Here is a 17,347-nt window from a genome sequence, read left to right as displayed (position 1 = left end):
ACAATCGATCACAAAAACTTACTCCCTTCAAACTCAAGGTAACGAGTATGCAGACAGCGCAAATTTATCAGCCTTTCTTTGAGGAGTTCAAGAGTACGTGCCCGCGTCAGTCTAACTTGGCGCTCACTGTGACTGATGATTACTGAGCGCCGACAAGATGTTTCTCTTCTAGACTATACAAATGCGCTTGGCACATTGTCCCTTCCCTCATCTCCTCCTTTGTCCTGCCATCAATCGAACCGTTTCCCTCAAAGACAACATGGCCAGAATGTTCACGTACAACCCTAACAAACTGAACCCTACCTTTTGGAAGACAGGACCTATGTGGGACGACTCCGAAGACGTTTTTGAATATGCCGACTTGATCTTCGACTATTACACCAATCTTCTCGAGACGGGGGAGGCTACCGACGCCGAGGTTGAACGGTTTCTCGATCTCGTCACGGCTGACCACCAGTTCTTCGGCCAGGCCATCTTTGCGATGCCCATCCTGCAGGAACGGCAGTCCGCTCAACCGCCCCCCGATGCTCACCGTTTCGTCCACCGCGTCTACGTCCGCACGTACTTCATCCGGGCAAAATGGGCAGATCGGCATTGGTACTTGAATCGAAACATCCCTTGTGGGTTCTGGAGCCGCATCGAAGGTCAGGGTTGAAGTCATGGCGAGGGAAAAGGAGTGGCAGTTCATCACAACGGGGGAGGACATGGCAGCATGATCTGGAAAGGGGACGCTCGAGCTCAAAAGGGGGGTCTCGTTGGTCAAGAAGTGAGATGAAAAACAGACTTTGATCCCTCGAATCATGGCTGCAAGGCTCAGGAGCAGTCATCGAGTAACAAGGACTGTCAAGAGCTTGACCGGGACATCTTGGTTGATAACAAGAGAGGATTCAAAGTCTTACTAGCTCCTGGGATCAACGGAGGTAAATTTCCATGAAGACGGAATACTTGGGTGGGTTCTGGAAGGTATCCCAAGAGCTGGATGTTACTGTTGCTTGCTGATCTGCCAAATCATCCGGAGGGCAGCGGAATAGTCCATGACAGAAATGAACATGCAGATGCAGAACATGAGAACCTGAGAAGTGATACCCCTTGTGATGGTGATCTCCTGTACTCGTACCAGACATTGATCAAGTCATTGACGAAATACTCTACCGTACAATATACGCCAAGTTCTACGGCGGGTCTTTCCGACCTTGAACCTTCGTCCCTTGGATCTTGGAGTTTCCCATCCCGCAGCCGACGACCAGATCGAAGAAGAATAGTTTCCCAGTACACGAAATAGCTCAAGTAGCGCGGTCGTTCGACGAGCTTTACGGAGTACGAGACGAAGGAGCTTGACGTCCCCTCGAAGTCTGAATCCCGTAAGAGGTCGCCGTATCTCTCCCCCACGCCCGAACAACCACCAGACGCACCCGGAGCTTCTTGTCCTTTCCGTACCTCTCGCTCTCCCAAACCCAAGAGCACGACAACGAGTAAGAGGCGGATTGCCTCCCTTTGAGATCCTCGACACGCAAAAAGAACATACACCTCGAACATGTCCGGAATCCCCCAGCGCTTCTGGGGTCAACCCATCACGTACCTGCGGTGGTGCATGCACGAGAAACCCGCCATCTTCTGGAGCTGCGTGTTAGGCGCAATGGGCCCGGCTTCGTTCCTCGTCATCCCGCCGCTGAGGAGATGGGCCGGTGACGAGGATCCTCCCAAGATTCCTCTGACCTATCCCGGTAAGTGTTTTTGTCCCTTTTGGAAGAATAGAGCTCGGTGTCGGAGAGAGGAGGATGTACAGACACGTCCGCACGATAGGTGAATGGAAACGCAAAGACCGGGTCGCAAGGACCTGCAAAAGAAAAAGAGATATGCAGCTCTACAGTCTATATCGCAAGTGGCATGAATTTGGAGAGTCGACGGCTGACCATTCTTTGTCTTATAGTGCCCACTGGACCTAGAAAGATACCAGAAGGTTTCGACGATCCGAAATGAGTTGTCATCACGCTTGAAATGGGATTGGTATGGCTACGCTTGTGCTTGAGACCTGGACAGAGTCAATTTCACACCTAGGGGCCAAGATATGTCGGGAGGAACTCGGAAGAAGAGAGACACTTCATACGAGAAGAGGGGAGAGCTAAGCAGGGGAATTTTATTTTAGCGGTTACAAAGATCAGAAGAAGGATTTTGACAAGATCATCACACTGCATTACCTGCTGGGTTGTATATATGCTTATTCGTCTCTCTTCCCCTCGAAAGAAGGAAAAGGAAGAGAGGCGGAACAGAAAGAAGAAAAGACATACCAGAAATAAAAATTCAACGAAACATGGAAAGCATTCGAATGATATTGACTGTTTGATCTGCACTATTCATGTCGCACGCACGATGCCACATAATTAGCACATAATACTCGGTGCGACTCCCGTGGGATTGTTCAGTCCTGAAAAAGACTCATAATTCTCTCTCCTCTCTTCTTGAGCAGAAAGAGGCCAAGAACAAGCATAAACCGGGAGTCCAAGTCAATCCAATCCAGTATCCGGTATCCAGATCATTCAGCCTTTCTATCCCGCGCAGCAACAAGAACGCATAGAGTCGTCAAAAAAATGGAAGGCAATTCTCCCCGGTCATATTCAGCCCGTCCCAGTCTTTGGCCGGTCACCAGGAAGGATAGACATTCCCAAGCACCCATTTTCGTTCTCGTGGTCGTAGTAAGTGTCTCGCCATGGAAAGCAAGTTCAACCGGGCGTTGCTGGTAGAGTAATTATCAAAAATGTTAACCCTCGAGCATCGTGTCGTGTCGTGTCGTGTCGTTGCCTTGGGTACTGAGTCTTCGGTACTCAATAGTTGTCCTCGTCAATGAAATCCATATTGTCCTCTGGCACAAACATTCCACTCTCGTCTCCGTCGTCAAAGACATCATCGCTAATCAGACCGCCGATACCGCCGACGACACCGCCGACAGTACCAAGACCGCCAGCCGCCCCGGCGACGCCCAAAGCGACACCGTCAAAGTCGAACCCTTGATGAGCGCCGCCGTCATCATTCATCATGCCCTGGATGTCGTCGTCGTCGCCATAGCCCTCATCATCGTCATCGTCAACATCATCAACCAAGACTCTTCTTGCACGTTTCTTTCCTCGTTGATGATTTCTCGGACTTTGGGTCTTTTGTGACTTTCTTGACGGTGTATGTGTTTGACCATGACCATGACCACCGGTGGTAGCTGCTAGCATGTCATTCTCATGGCCCAAGACATCATACAATTGTCTCAACTCTTCGTCTTGACGTCTTCTCTTGTTGTTGTGGCCTGCCGCCCCGGAAGCCGACCCTGAACCCGAAGTGGCAGCGGGAAACCAAGGCATGTCTTCCTTTTCCACCCGGGCACAAGTCAACCAGGTGATTTCGTGGTCCGAACGTTTCAGGTGAGTACGTTCCTCCATCAGTTCGCTGACAAACTGTTTGACGTCCTCCTTGAGCACGCCCATGTTGGCCTCCAGGACGTGGCAAGCCTTGATGCTCATCGGGAAGTACTGGTGGAAGGTCTTGAAGTCGAGGTGGGTCAGGTAGGCGCCGCCCCCCTCGTGGAGGGCGCTGTAGAAGTTGAGACCGCCGTCGGGGGCCCGGCGGGTGCGGTCGTCGCTGACGTTCTGGGCGAACCACTGCCTGAAGAAACAGACGCTCATCCACATGTAAATGTCGCCGCTGTAGGAGGGGCGACCGGGCTTCTCGGCCGCCGTCCGCATCATGAACTGAGGGTAGTGGCCCAGGATGCGCATCTCGATGGCCTCCTTGGCGAGCGCCAACTCTTCGGCCTTGCGGTCCAGCACCGCTCGGATGTCACCGCCGATCCGGTCCTTGTCCTCCTCCGCGATCACCCCCCACTGTCCGACGAGGTGCACGGCGGCCTCGCGGTAGATGGAAGGGGACCGCACGCGCCGGCCCAGCTCGATCCACACCACCGGGTTGCCCATGATCGACGTCCACAGGACCTGGTCCTGGCGCATCAGGGCGAGGTCGACGATGTCGCGCACGTGGTCGATCGCGCTGACAGACTCCGCCACCTCGATCAGCGCCATGACGCACGTGAGCACCGACGCCAACGACCCGTCGTCGAAGCGCGGTTCCCGGTTGTAAAACACCCCAAAGAGCCAGTCCCACGACTGGTTGGTCATGCTTTCCACCTTGCCATTTTCAAAGTTGGGCACCAGAGGGAGGGAAGACCGGGCCGACCGGCCGGATTCGTTGACGTCCTGGAGTACAAGAAAATCATCAGTTGGATGTGCTCCAAAAGTTCTACGAGAACCAAGACGAACCAAACCAGAAGAGACAGCAAGGGAAGGGGGCAAATGGGGGTGAGACTGTACAATGCGAATGAACCGTCCTGGTCCTTCTTCTCCTGGAATGTTTTGCAATTCAAATCGATAAGAAGCTGCATTCTCCCGACGAGCTTGTGCGTTGAGTCGAGGAGGCGGTCTTGCCGCAATCTGGTCTGCAAACCATTGGGAGTGCGTCGAAAGGACTTGTGAATGGAGTTTGTAGTACTGAGTCGTCGAGACAATCAGAAGGACATCCCCGTCACCAAACTTGGGAAAGCCTTGAGTTGAAGATACCGCCATCTTGATTGATGCTGTCACGCGCAGATGATGAGGAGATTATCTCGACGGCGAAAGGGTTGACTAGAGATGGGAAGAAAGGACTATGAAAGGTGGTCAACACGAAAACAATTCCGAGTCAAGGATTAAGTATGGATGAGACAGACTGAACCTCCTTGGCAGGACAAGGATTTTTTTTGTCGCCTGGCAGTGAAAAGGATGTAAGGGCGACAAACTTGCTTGAAGTGAAGAGTGAGGCAGGAATGGCGTGTATCAGAGTGACAAGTTGTGAATGTTGTTAGGCAGTGGACATGAGGCTTGTGTCAGTTTTTGGGAAGATTGGTTTTCTCATTGTAGCTTCATTTGACGCTTACGACCAGAGTAACCCTTGAGCCCAGTCTTCACATATGTGCTTTCTCCGCTGGTGGGCCCTCGACAAAAGAGGGTGGGATAATAGCGACTTGACAGAAGTAAGAGCAGGGGTCTTCCTTGAGAGAGCAAGGTCAAACTTCGATGGCGACGGGAGCGTTCTGAAATACAGTCAGTCTGGTCAAAGAGAGATGTCAGTGAAGTGATGCACGAGAGGTAGGATCCAGAGATCATGCACGATAAAGGGTCTCGGGGTAATGATCCATGGAAGACTGCAAAAACGCACTGGGTCCAGAAGACGGAGCGCTTCCAGATGACACGACTGAACAGTGTCAAGTTGTTCCTTAGGTGGGCATGGAGATATTGATGTCTGCGAGATCACTGCAAAACTGGACATGGTGAACAATCAGCTCCAGGCCATGATAGTGGACAAAAAGAATGTGCTGAGCAAGAATATAAGTTGGCCAGTCAGGATGAATCGCCAGAAATTAAGCCTGTTTCAATCTGGAAAAGCATCGAGATATTGTCCACAGGTGAATTGAGGTTGTTGTATTATCGTAATCATCCGTCTCAACATTGCTTCCAGATACACCATCAATAAATCATCTCAAAAGCACCGACCAGATGCTAGGTACATAACAATTTCATATTCGCAGAATCCGGCACCGCCATGGTGTATAACAAGTGCGAGGAAAATAAAAAAACCCTTTTGAGTGTAATCGAGAAAGCCTCCTATAATCCAGGAAAAATGCCGACAATGGCAAACTCCAGTATTGATCGCTTTGCTGTATTCCATACGAGCAAGACACGAAACCTGTGGGCAGCTCGATAATCGTGGTTCCAGCGTATTCATGGCATCATCAACATTTGAGCATCCGTGCGGTGATCATCCACTGACTTAGAGAAACATCTCTGGATCCGAAAATATGTCGTCTTTGATGCTGCGGCAAAAGAGTCCAAGATAGAAAGAGAGTTCCCTGGAGGCATCGGCTCAGCCGACGTTCCTTGCCATGGTACAGAAAATTTTGAGTGGCCACAAAACCGAGTTTGCAACAATGCATGGAATGGTTAGAGAAGGTATCACCGCCTTATCACCTACGGTGACCACGAGGATCAGAATAGCTGGTAGGATAAGCACCCATTACTTCTCTTCGGGAATCTCCATACGGAGCGGCTATTGGGGCCGAGACTGGTGGTCCTGTTCTAGAAGTATATCCTGGCTGACCATATGCTCCTGGTTGACCGGCACGGCTCATAGATGGAGGCGTCGTATTTCCACCGCCTCCAAAAGCAGTCCTGGGCTCTCGATCTGGGTTGTAGTAGGTGGATTGGCCTGGCGGGTAACCTTCTCGGGTGGAAGATATGGCATAAGAATTGGCAGGATAAGGCGGTTCCGGGGGATATCCACTGGTGACTGGTATAGATACACGTCCACTGCCAACAGCGCGAGGAGCATCACGAGGATCCGGATCACGGGGATCACGATGCCTGGGAGGCTGGCGAAAATCATCATCATCCAGGTCCATTTCTCCGGGATATCGACGTTCTCTTTCTTGTCGGGCTTGCATTTCGGCATAAGAACCTACACGATCCTTAGATCGGTTTGCTTGCCAGTCGCTATAAGGCGTACCTTGAGAACGACCTTGTCTTGTCCTGCGTTCTCGTTCACGTTGCCATTTGATGGTATCGTCACGAAGGGATTGTTCCATTGCCTACACAGTCTGGTTAGTACAAATTGTGCCGTCATTACATCATCTCCAGGCGTACCGTTGTGAAAGGGCGATAGGCCTTGACCCAGTAACCAGACCGACCCTACACGCTACGTCAGCATATTGCACCTACCAGGAAACCAAGTCGATGTGGCGCGTACTTCAGGGTTTCGGCCTGGCCGGCATGTGGCATCCTGTCCAAGGTATTTGCAAATTTCGTGCTGGATGACTTCTCGATCAATTCCTTCTCCTGGGCAAAAATATTCGGACAATCCGGGGCCTCCTGGCCTGTAACCATCACGATCTCTGGCAACTGGAGGGTCGATGGTAGTTCGGCTTCGAGATGGTGGCATATCATAATCAGGATCATCTCCGGCATAAGGGGATCTCGACGTGGCTTCTGGCCTCACTTCGCGGTACAATTCTCCAGTCCTTGGGTCTCGAAATAGGACATTAGAAGGATCAGGTTCAGCACTCCGACTGTCCACGGCACGATCGGGTCTTGGATTCAATCGTGAGGCAGTATTTGCTCTCGTGTCTGTCCGGATATCCATACGGTCGTCCATACGGGTGTCTATGCGGGAATCCATACGGGTGTCCATTCTGGTATTCACACGGTCCATCCGAGGATCAATTCGGGTGTCCATACGGGTATCGATAACATCATTCATCCTGGTATCTCGGTCTATTCGATCGTCCACAACTCTTCTGTCTCTGTCTCTGTCTCTTGTAGTATCACCACGATCTCTGTGGTCACGCTCGCGAGGTTCTCTTCTGGAGGAGTGGCGAGGCTCGCTGCGGCGGTAATCTGGGTCATCAACGTAGCGCGACATGCTGCTGGCACAGTCTATAAATGAGTCCTTGGAGGGGCAAGACAGTCCTGGTCCGTTGGGCAGCAATAGTGAGATAATAGACAAATAGGGAAATGGATTGTCTCAGGAGAGCACACTCAAGTCGCAGGATCAGCGGCAATCCGGAATCTGGTCAACAAATCCAGTAGACTAAAACGGTCCAGGCGAATTCAGATCCACAGGAAAAAAAGCCCCCAGGAGTTCCGGATGGATTGATGTCCAATGGATGTAGAAACAAAGATTGCGTCCTTTAATGAGAGGGACGGAGTGATGTTTGACAAAGTGGGAGCAAGCTGAGATGTTGTGAGCGGAGGGATGAATTGGGCGCAGGCAGCAATACGCCCTTGTCCCGACTGCAAGAGAAGCAAATGAGAGACCAATCGTTATCCACAATGCCAACTTGATATCCTAGCAGTATTAGTTCTATGACTCTGTTGAATATTCGAGACCCAGATGTCTTCTGAAAGCTCGAGAATGTGCGTTGCCCGCGATCGTGGGAGAGAGATGGAGGGGAAAGCCGGCGGACCAGGGATTTTGCCAGAGAGGAAGATACCACGCAAGCTAGAAAAACCTGAGACGACGGTACCGTGGCGTGGGATGATCCAAGAAGCACCGGCGATCCTCTTGATGCCTATGCAAGGCCTGACGGTGGGATGTTGGGTCGAATAGTCGATGGAGTTAATGGGCTTTTTGTGACGAGGCGAGAAGGAAGATGAGTGCGATGGGCACTGAGAACAGAACCGGCCCAGAGAAAGCAAGGCAGATGCAGATGTTGCACTGGATCCCAAGGATTCCTCCGCCTCAGAACGAGGCCTCAATGGTTGCGGATTGTCCGTTGGCGCATATGCTAAAGCCATGCTTAACAAGCCCACCCCCGTCCACTTGACAGCGTGGCGTCTTATCACCAAGAAGCGGACCAGGCTTACCAGGCGACCCAGGCTTCCTTTACTCGTACTTGAGGCCACCGCCTGTTGTGTTTTCTAAATACTTGATGCTGCAACCAAATCCCCTGCTCAGCCCTGTCTACTATTTCCTGCGCACGACCAGAATGAGACTTCTCCTCTCTACCACATCGAACCATATCCGTTGTCGCCCGCAAAGCGCTGCACCTCTCCTGCCTGATAAGTGGACTCTGAAGCTGTGACAAGGCGATAGGGCGATGACTGTGCGGGAAGCTGAAGATGAACGAAGCGTGGCAATATGGAGAAGAGCTTGGGTTGGCTAGTGAGGCTCGTTTCTAGATGCTCGTCCCAAGCGATAGGCGGATGAGACGCCGATGGTGTGCCGCTTAGGTACCCATCAGCGCCCGGACACAGATGTGTTGGCAGCCCCAGGATACTAGACCGTCTCTTTCAAGCCATTGGCCACTTCCTTCAACCAATGTGCGTGGTTTGGGCAGCAACAACTGTCTACGAATCCGACGCAGCATTCCGACAGCCCTCGCGTCATGCGCTTTTACTTACAGTTGGGCATCAAGCGGTAGCCATCCATGTGACGCATCACATTGTGCTTCCCCGGCCATACAAACCTAAGGTGGGACGATTGTGGGATCTTCATGCGATTGCTCGTCACAGATATGAAGCAAGGTAAGAGACTTATGTACTACTAGGGCCAACTTTCAATACCGGCAAATGGCGTACGACAACTCAAAGGTTTGGGTGATCAACCGCGAGGCCTAGACTGGATCTGACAAGTCTGGACGGCAAAAGATGAATTCAAAAGCCTTCATCGCCTGTGACTAGGGAACAAGACGAATATCCCGTCACTGCTTGAAAGGGATAGGAGAGATCACCGTCTCAACGTCAACATCGGGCATCCGCCCTCGGTTGGGCAGCTGCCTGTGTTACACCGTACTTTGAAGGGATACAACGCGCGCCGGCTGTTCGTCTCAGCTCAAGCGTCGCGGACATATATCTCGTGGCATGATCGGCACACGATCCGTTGGTTGGGGACACGACATTCCACGCTGGGACACACCCTGGGAAATTGGATTGTGAACACCATGAGTGACTCGGACGGCTTCTACAGTCTCGCATGACTTCCAGGTCTGAGAGCTTTGACTCTGAACCCCGTCCTTGGGTAATGCAACCGCAGCTCTCGACCCTGTGTCTGGATGCTCAGCACCACCTCGTCCTCGTCGAGACCGACGAGTCGTCCCCTGTCGTGATGCTTGGTTCCCGAGTCAGTGGGAAACACTTCTACCTCCGTCCCAGGCTGAAACGCCAAAGGATCGTCGATGTCGACCCCTGGCCCTTTTTGAGCAAAGCCGGCGCTGAGGATACGTTGCACTGCAACATCACCTTTTAGGGAGGCCGGTTTCGGTCTTTGGGCCTTGGCTTCTTGAAGCTCCTTGTTGAACCTGGCCATCCAGGCAAACACCAGAGGATACTGCTTCTCAGAAATCAACTCCCGCGGCAATGCTCCTTTGAGGCCGTTGAGCCAATCAAAGGGCCAGATAGCTTACGTTCTCGCATTAGCTAAAGTATAGCCAGCTGCAGTGTACTTTTTGCTCACCTTCGATATCGGCCAGAGTTGGTCGGTCTGTTTTCAAGACCCATTGCCGTCCGTCCGCTAAGACGGTTGTCTCCAGAAATTTGAAGCCATTTCTGATGGCCGCAAGTGCTTCGGGCCTGTTCGCTGCAATTTGGTCTTTATTCCATGAGCGACCAGAAAAGTCTTCTCGGTCCTTGGTGAATTTGGGGTCATTCAAAAGTGGCATATTTGTGGGAATGAGCTGAGAGGCTCGGACGAATATCCCCGCTTCAATCGTCCACACCTCAAGGAACTTTTCTATTGCTTTTTTTTCAGAGGTCGAAGCACGCAGTGGACTATTGGGGAAGAGCTCTTCTAGCTTGCGCAGCATGATGCGAGTATCACAGTAGATGTCGCGGCCTATAGCCATGACTGGTATTCGGCGATAGTTGACACCCAACGCTTTCAAATCTGGTCGAGGCATTGTAGGAGGTTGTTTCTGTGGGAGGAGTGTATTAGAACAATATCGTCATTGCAACAGTCCCGTCACAACATACACATTCTGCATAATCTATACCTCGAAGAGTGAGATACCACAGTACTCTCCTGGCAAAGGGTGAAAAGGAGTAATGATATAGAACGATGCCGTTGTTTGGTCCTTCCATTTTGCTTGTGCTTTTTTTGATGCAGTTGTGTTGACAGTATCAAGGTCGTCCGAGTAGGAGAGGTTGGGAGACCGTGTTTGAGGATCGAGGATTGTTTGTGATAGTTGGATGATTCCAAAAGTGATGAGTTTCTGTTTTTCTACCTAGTATATCCTCTGTAGTTTATTTGAAACAACAATAAACTCTCATCAATGAATGACACGGTTGTCGGTTACAACCTCTATCTGGTTGATCGTGGTTTGTACCTCGGCATATCTTTCCCAGTTGTATGTTGGTGTGGACGGAGATGTTTTCCGTCGTTCCGTGAACTCAGCCTTGTACGAACGAATAAATAGTTCAGCCTCGCGACGGATGAAGGCATCATCTTGTTTCTACTCGGTACAGTTCACTTCCCAGTGAAATCAAACTACGGGAGTGCCTTTCGTACATATACCCTTTTGATCGTGATGTTTCCACGTTACCAAGTACACTCGTATAGTATATGACACAATCTCCTTTCCTTTGTGTTCTTTCTTTCTTTAACCTTCGGATCATCTCACCGGCATTTTTGCCACACAACCCATGAAACCCATCAACTCCATGTATTTCGTGACATCATGTTCTCCGCCGTATGACGATAATTCAGGTACAAACTTCCAGGCTCTTCGTAGAGATTACAATGATTTCATGAGAGCAGACCTCTCCCTCATGTGAGGTAGCAAGTATGTCGTCAGGGGATCAGATAAGAGTATTAATAGTAGAAGTAATATCTATCGAGACGTTCTAATCAACGTAGTCTCTTCCACATTCTACCTACCTCGTTTGATTACTTTGATATCGTATTCCCCTGTACCATCTCAATACACTACCGCCACACAGGTACAATAAAAAGAGTATCATCGAAAATGGCGGAATCGGGACGATCAACCGGCGGTGACCTATTCGACATGGCCAAAGATGGCACTCGAGTACCCAACGATTCTGCCGAGCCGAGAATCATTCCATCCAAACCTCGTCCGGATCAAGTGGCATCATCTACCGATCCAAATAATCTGGGGGAAAGGTCATTACATGAAGCTGCTGATAATTCAGGAGATATTCCTAGAGTGAGTTTCGACTCCTTTTACACCTTCTTGTGATCCATCGATCCGTCAATGCGCATACACGTACTCCTCGTATTGTTTTTTTTAAACTGTTGACTGACGAAAAACTTGATTGTTTAGACAACAAAAGATACGACGGTCAATGATATCTTGACCGGTACTGGAGACTCTCTACCTAGTACGGTCGATTCCAAAAGGTTACACTCCGTCCCTGGCGGTGTAACCACGGACCCATTCGCAAAGGGATCAACCAGGATGACCGAACACAAAAAGCAAACCAGCGAGTTTGAGACGGGGGCTTCCGATGGACCACAGACGGATAAGGCTCCTGGGCAAGAGGAGCTGAGTGATGAACAAGCTATGGATAATTTGGAGCGAAAGGGTTGATGGTGTTTATGAGAGTGGAAATGCAAAAAGGATGAGAACGAAGGGGACAAGAAAAATAGAATGGTGGTGAGGGTTGGATGTCGTGTTATGTACAGTATGAAATGGTTTGGTCGAGTTACTGTCAACCCTCGTTGACCAAAAATGATTGGGCGTCCGTCGAGAGTGCGTCATGCAAGGCTGCCTTCCTTTTCGTTTCTTCTCCGGCGCCCTTTCACTTCTGCATACTACAATTTCCAGCAAACAAGGCACACGTTTTGCTGTTTCTGTTTCCATTTCACTCGACGATAAGTCTCTTTCGTAGTACAAACACTCACAACTCGACCACAGTTATTCGCGGACGAGTTAAGATTTACCACATCCGCTGTACCTGGTGTAATTACCTGAGAGCCCACCCAAGACAGAAAACCATCGTCACACCTCGACTCGCGACTCTGCAGTCATGGCTCAAAAGACATACATCCCACTTGGTAATTGAATGATTTTCTCATGAATGAACACATTAATCATTATTTACTGCGTGCTCCATACGAACATACAGACTAACTACTCCCGTACAACCCCAGAAAATAACCCCGAGGTCATGACAAAACTGGCACATACTCTAGGCCTCTCTTCGACCCTCGGGTTTCAAGACGCCTACAGTCTTACAGACCCCGACCTCCTCGCCCTCCTGCCCCGTCCGGCCAGCGCGTTGTTGTTCATCTACCCTTGCACCAACCACTCGGAAACGTACCTTGCCAAAATCCACGAGGCAGAGCCGGGCTATCAAGGCTCCGGTCCCGACGAACCCGTCATGTTCTATCATCAGACTATCCACCATGCCTGTGGCTTGATAGGTCTGTTGCACTGCATCACAAATGGTTCCGCCGCCGACCTCATCCAACCCGGAAGTGACCTCGCCAAATTCGTCCAGGGTGCATTGCCTCTTCGACCCACCGAGAGGGCTCAGTTCGTGCACGACTCGGACATTCTCGAAAAGGCTCATGCTGTGGCGGCGCAAGAGGGTGATTCGACTGCTCCTCCCTTGGGTGAAGACCCAGGACATGCCTTCATAGCCTTTGTCCAAGCCAAAGGTCGACTGTGGGAGTTGGAAGGCCGGAGAAAAGGTCCCGTCGATCTGGGTCCGCTGGGTGACGATGAAGATGTGTTGAGTACAAAAGCCTTGAACATGGGTCCACTTCCGTTCATCAAACGCGAAGAGGACGCTGGAAGCGGTACCCTGAATTTCAGCTGCATTGTACTTGGACCGAGGATGGATGCATGATTTGGCTGGCTGGCCCAAACCACCACCATCACCAAGCCTTTTTGTCTTTGATCGACATAAACAAAAACTTTTTACGGTGCAAGCAAGTACTCGGGGGATTTGAGATCCACCCAACCCAGATTTGGCTCACTTTGTTTCCAACCAAGTCGTTCTTGAACGAGTTTCGAGTACGTTTTGACCTCTTCGATGGGGTAAGACAGGAATGAAATCTCCTCTTGTCGATGCACCCCACTGCAAGAGAACATGGCATGTACCGTCCTGCTCTCCCGTCCGCCTTCCTTGGTCGTTCCCAGTGGCTTTTCGTACGCGCCGCCGCCGTGATAGAGAGAGCCCAGCATGATGAATGCCTCTCCCATGTTCATCTCGGCGTTGACCACGCCCTGGGTGCCGTCGCGACCAAAGTCGGGCATCTCATCGTCCCACAGGTGACTACCGGGGACCACTCTCGTGGCACCGTTTGCTTTGGAAGTGTTGCATGCGGGAACAAACAGGCCAAGGAGCATGTCACGCCCCTTGTGGTACGACTCTGCTTTGCTGTGACGTGCGTGGTGGTTCTTGTCATCACGATGGAGTCCCTGCGCCGGCGTACTCGGTGGGATGTCAAAGGTGATGGAGATGGAAAGCAGCGGGTGACTGGTGGTCGTCAAAGGTTTTTCACCGTACCAATGTGTCGTTTCCAGTGCCAGAAAATGCTCGCACAAGTCCTGGTATATGGGGTCGGCGAAGAACTTCTCACGTACGGTCGGGCTTCTGCCAATGAGCCGAGTCACTGTCCTAGTCTTGCCCTGTAGGGCTGAAAAGAAACGTCAGAAATGGAAGAAACGCCAAGTGGATAAGTAACCTACCGCCAACCACGGCTCCTTCATCCTCATGCTCTAGCCAGGGCCTGATCTCTTCGTCCGCTTGTCTCAACGTTGACTCGTCGGTGAAGTCGCTGATGATCACACAGCCATCCTTTTCCAAGGCTTCGATGAAGAGTGATAACGGGGCCGAGCGTTTAAGTCGCTGGATTTGTGGTGACGCTTGACGTTCGGGGGATTTGTTCGAGTCAAATGCCACCCGTCTTGCTTGCTGCAACAAGTACGCCATCAGTGATTTTGTAGCTACTTTTGAGGATGAAATAGCAAGCAAAAAATAATGTCGACGTCGAAAAGCGAGATCGGCCTTGTTATGTACTGTACGGTACAGTAATAACGAACCAAAGATCCCTCAAAAAGATTGGCCTAATGGATTTTCCGGTGTGCAAACTTACCGCAGTAAATTCACCCATTATGCAAAAGGTCCTCGCGAGAATGCTCGTGCAAAAGTCCTGGCACCAGAAACTGCTGAACTAAACCCACTGTGCAGCAATCAACTGTGCCGTGGTAGCATATTAGCATAGAAGGGTTCGCGAGGGGATGACGACGACTTTATCCCCCATCCTGGTATGGCTCCCCTAGGCGGCGTCTTCCGTAGGACTTGGCGTGTAAGGGCGAGTCGTATCGGCGGCGGTGGCTCTCGCCGGTAGCTCCGATCGATCCAATGCTTCGGCACAGAGCAGAAGTAGTACTGTATGTACGTCGTTCTTGGCAGTCTCTGGGCATGGTCATTGATCGGATAGGACGGATCAACCTGTTGTTGATCCTGGATTGACACCAGAAGGTCCAAGGTGGTTTGATAAAATTATTTTACTCATACGAGTACGAGTACTCTGTGGTACCTTTGATAGTACGAGTACTGGACAAGTTGTTGCCAATTTCTTACCGGCGGAGATGCTGTCCCGGCCCCTGAGAGACCCTGATGGCGGTGAAATCCGATCCTTGACCACAACAAAGGTGTAAAGCAGGTCCGAACACGAGATATGTAATGATGGGCCTTCCATAATTTTTGGTATAAGGGTTGATAAGGTCGCGCGCCTCCGGGAAGCCCTCAGCGAGCTAGGCACGGAGCTACCTGCCGTCTGAAAGTGATGATGGCTTTGTTTGTTTACTTGATACTCCGTACAACAACCACCACTTGACTGTACTAGGCGACAGGTAGAATGGCTGGTCTCTCGGTGGTAACGATATTGTGTTGATATTCCTCGAAAGCTGTGGTGGTGCGACTCGGACGACACCGTTTTGGACACATCAGGCCTTGATCTGGTCACTAGGGACTTGAGAGCATGTGATTTGTATGACTTGTCGCGCTTGGGAGACCACTGCGCTACAGGGTCGGGACAAGCATTTCGTCCATGGTTTTCAAAAGGTCGGCATTGATCACTGTACAACGCCGAAGAGTTTGCCGGCCACAGGATCCCACTCGGAAGACCACCTCTGTTTGCTTTCGGCCCTGGCGCCATCTCGCAACCGCATGAGGTGCTTGGACTCGGGGTCGAATAGCTCCCGCAGTATATCGGCCAGCCCTTCAGCACTGTTAAACCCCTTTCCGTTGACATTTTCGGTGACGAGCTCTGGCCATGCCGCATATTTGCTCCATCCCGCCACCGGAAGCGCAGCCCCAAACATGTCGACCACTTTCATCGGTAGGTCGACACCGCTGCTGCTGGTGTGGAGAGATACACCAAGATCAGCGGAACCCAGCAAGAGGGCATAATCCTCAAAAGAGAGCCAATCCGTGTAGATATTGACCATTTCCAACGCATCTCCCGCGTCCAATTTCTTGATCTTGTCAAGGTAATGCTGTTTGAGAGGGCCTTTGCCAGTGATGACGACCGCAAGCTCGGGTAGCTGAGGGTGGGAAGAGGTGGCACTGGCAGTGTAACTGCACAGTGCGTCGAGGAGCAGGTCAAAGTCCTCATCGGCTGTCCAAGACGTGGAAGAAACAACAAGTCTCATTTTTCTGTCGATGATGGAGTTGTAATGTTCTGCCAGAGGCGGATACTTCTGTAGGAAAGCTATTCGTTCCGAGTCTGTCAACGGCTGATATAGTTCTGCTGGTCGGTCGTGCAGGGTAAGTACAGGCGTCCTGATGGCCATGCCGGATCGCAAGACTTTAGCCATAGCGTTTGTGACGGTGAAGTTGGCGCTCGCAGCTCGTCCGAGGACTTTCTCATAGACTTTGGATAATTTGACCATGGGATGATCCGATCCGAGCCTGAGGGCGAGAATCGAATAGCCAAAGTTGTGCCAATCTACAACCAGTCTGGTCCCTCGGAACATGCACACAACAGCCACAACAAGCAGAGTTGGGATAGACGGTGGATTCTAGATTTTGTTGAGTAAACGCTTTGATGGGGAAGCTGTCCGCAAGGTGTAACTTACTTGGACCAGCATCCATTTCGACGGAGGTATTGAATAGCCCAGGGTTTGCCAGAGATACCATGCTTGCAAAAGTACTTTGACGGGACCGAATGCCAGAAAAAGATACTTGTTGTTTGTCTGTAGCAGTCGTGGAGCAGAAGGAAGCGGTACAATGGTCACATTTGAATGTGTAACAAGCTCAGGCAGAGGTTCTGTGTCTACAAATCGCTCATCAGTATTTTCCTTCGCACACTTGCCTTCACAAAATACCTCGATATCCCACCAGATGCACATGTCCACCATGATCAGCAATACTGAGGGCATGATACTGCATCCGCGGACTTCGGCCTAGATCCCCCAAGACTACGACCTGGACTGAGCATTGTTTATCGGTTGGATTTCGTTGTGATGGCGCAAGTACTAACAACACTGTGATCAAGGTGGAAATGACTACCAATAAAGTCAAGATCATTATGAGCGGAGGTGCATATCCGGGGAGATTGCGCTACAGTGATGTCGTGTATGTTAGGAAGATATAGCGTCCTCAAAGAAGGACACACACAAACCACGACAATACTATCCGAACACCAGCTCGTCACCGTACAATAATGCACAAAATACAGAGGACACGTTTGATGGCACTTTTTGGCTAAAGTGACGTGGGAGTCGCCGGATGCGGTTAGACTCAGATCCTCGAGAAAAAAGGGGCCTTCACGGGCCACAACGAGGCCACATGCACCTCCTACGGAC

At 50.9% G+C, this 17,347-nt stretch overlaps 6 protein-coding genes across 7 annotated transcripts; 3 read left to right on the top strand and 3 right to left on the bottom strand.

The window, feature by feature from the left end:
- Positions 1 to 1,236: 1,236 nt before the first annotated feature.
- PV06_02645 (uncharacterized protein) lies at positions 1,237 to 2,337 on the top strand. The gene is made up of 2 exons (XM_016403352.1): positions 1,237 to 1,724; positions 1,931 to 2,337. The coding sequence occupies exons 1-2, from the start codon at positions 1,535 to 1,537 to the stop codon at positions 1,978 to 1,980; spliced, it is 240 nt and encodes a 79-aa protein (XP_016267249.1). The 5' UTR covers positions 1,237 to 1,534; the 3' UTR covers positions 1,981 to 2,337.
- On the bottom strand, positions 2,302 to 4,964 carry PV06_02644. 2 transcript variants are annotated; one of them, XM_016403351.1, is made up of 3 exons: positions 4,745 to 4,964; positions 4,350 to 4,681; positions 2,302 to 4,235 (listed from the first exon to the last, which is right to left on the bottom strand). In XM_016403351.1, exons 2-3 carry the CDS (start codon positions 4,599 to 4,601, stop codon positions 2,823 to 2,825), a joined length of 1,665 nt encoding a protein of 554 aa, XP_016267248.1. In that variant the 5' UTR covers positions 4,602 to 4,681; positions 4,745 to 4,964; the 3' UTR covers positions 2,302 to 2,822. The 2 variants fall into 2 exon arrangements, with proteins under 2 accessions (XP_016267248.1, XP_016267247.1); XM_016403350.1 differs by having other exon boundaries at positions 4,350 to 4,964.
- A 6,563-nt stretch (positions 4,965 to 11,527) lies between these two features.
- On the top strand, positions 11,528 to 12,185 carry PV06_02643 (uncharacterized protein; the record flags this gene model as incomplete). The annotated part of the gene is made up of 2 exons (XM_016403349.1): positions 11,528 to 11,728; positions 11,846 to 12,185. 2 exons carry the CDS (start codon positions 11,528 to 11,530, stop codon positions 12,110 to 12,112), a joined length of 468 nt encoding a protein of 155 aa, XP_016267246.1. The 3' UTR covers positions 12,113 to 12,185.
- A 164-nt stretch (positions 12,186 to 12,349) lies between these two features.
- On the top strand, positions 12,350 to 13,412 carry PV06_02642 (uncharacterized protein). Its single transcript, XM_016403348.1, has 2 exons — positions 12,350 to 12,579; positions 12,676 to 13,412. The coding sequence occupies exons 1-2, from the start codon at positions 12,552 to 12,554 to the stop codon at positions 13,374 to 13,376; spliced, it is 729 nt and encodes a 242-aa protein (XP_016267245.1). The 5' UTR covers positions 12,350 to 12,551; the 3' UTR covers positions 13,377 to 13,412.
- Positions 13,413 to 13,447: 35 nt separating this feature from the next.
- On the bottom strand, positions 13,448 to 14,465 carry PV06_02641 (uncharacterized protein; the record flags this gene model as incomplete). Its single annotated transcript, XM_016403347.1, has 2 exons — positions 13,448 to 14,169; positions 14,222 to 14,465. 2 exons carry the CDS (start codon positions 14,463 to 14,465, stop codon positions 13,448 to 13,450), a joined length of 966 nt encoding a protein of 321 aa, XP_016267244.1.
- A 1,148-nt stretch (positions 14,466 to 15,613) lies between these two features.
- On the bottom strand, positions 15,614 to 17,069 carry PV06_02640 (uncharacterized protein; the record flags this gene model as incomplete). The annotated part of the gene is made up of 3 exons (XM_016403346.1): positions 15,614 to 16,561; positions 16,619 to 16,815; positions 16,868 to 17,069. The coding sequence occupies 3 exons, from the start codon at positions 17,067 to 17,069 to the stop codon at positions 15,614 to 15,616; spliced, it is 1,347 nt and encodes a 448-aa protein (XP_016267243.1).
- Between the last annotated feature and the right edge of the window lie 278 nt (positions 17,070 to 17,347).

Source organism: Exophiala oligosperma (genome assembly GCF_000835515.1).
Source record: "Exophiala oligosperma strain CBS 72588 unplaced genomic scaffold supercont1.2, whole genome shotgun sequence".
NCBI lineage: Eukaryota > Fungi > Ascomycota > Eurotiomycetes > Chaetothyriales > Herpotrichiellaceae > Exophiala > Exophiala oligosperma.
This window is presented reverse-complemented; position numbering and strand designations above follow the sequence as displayed.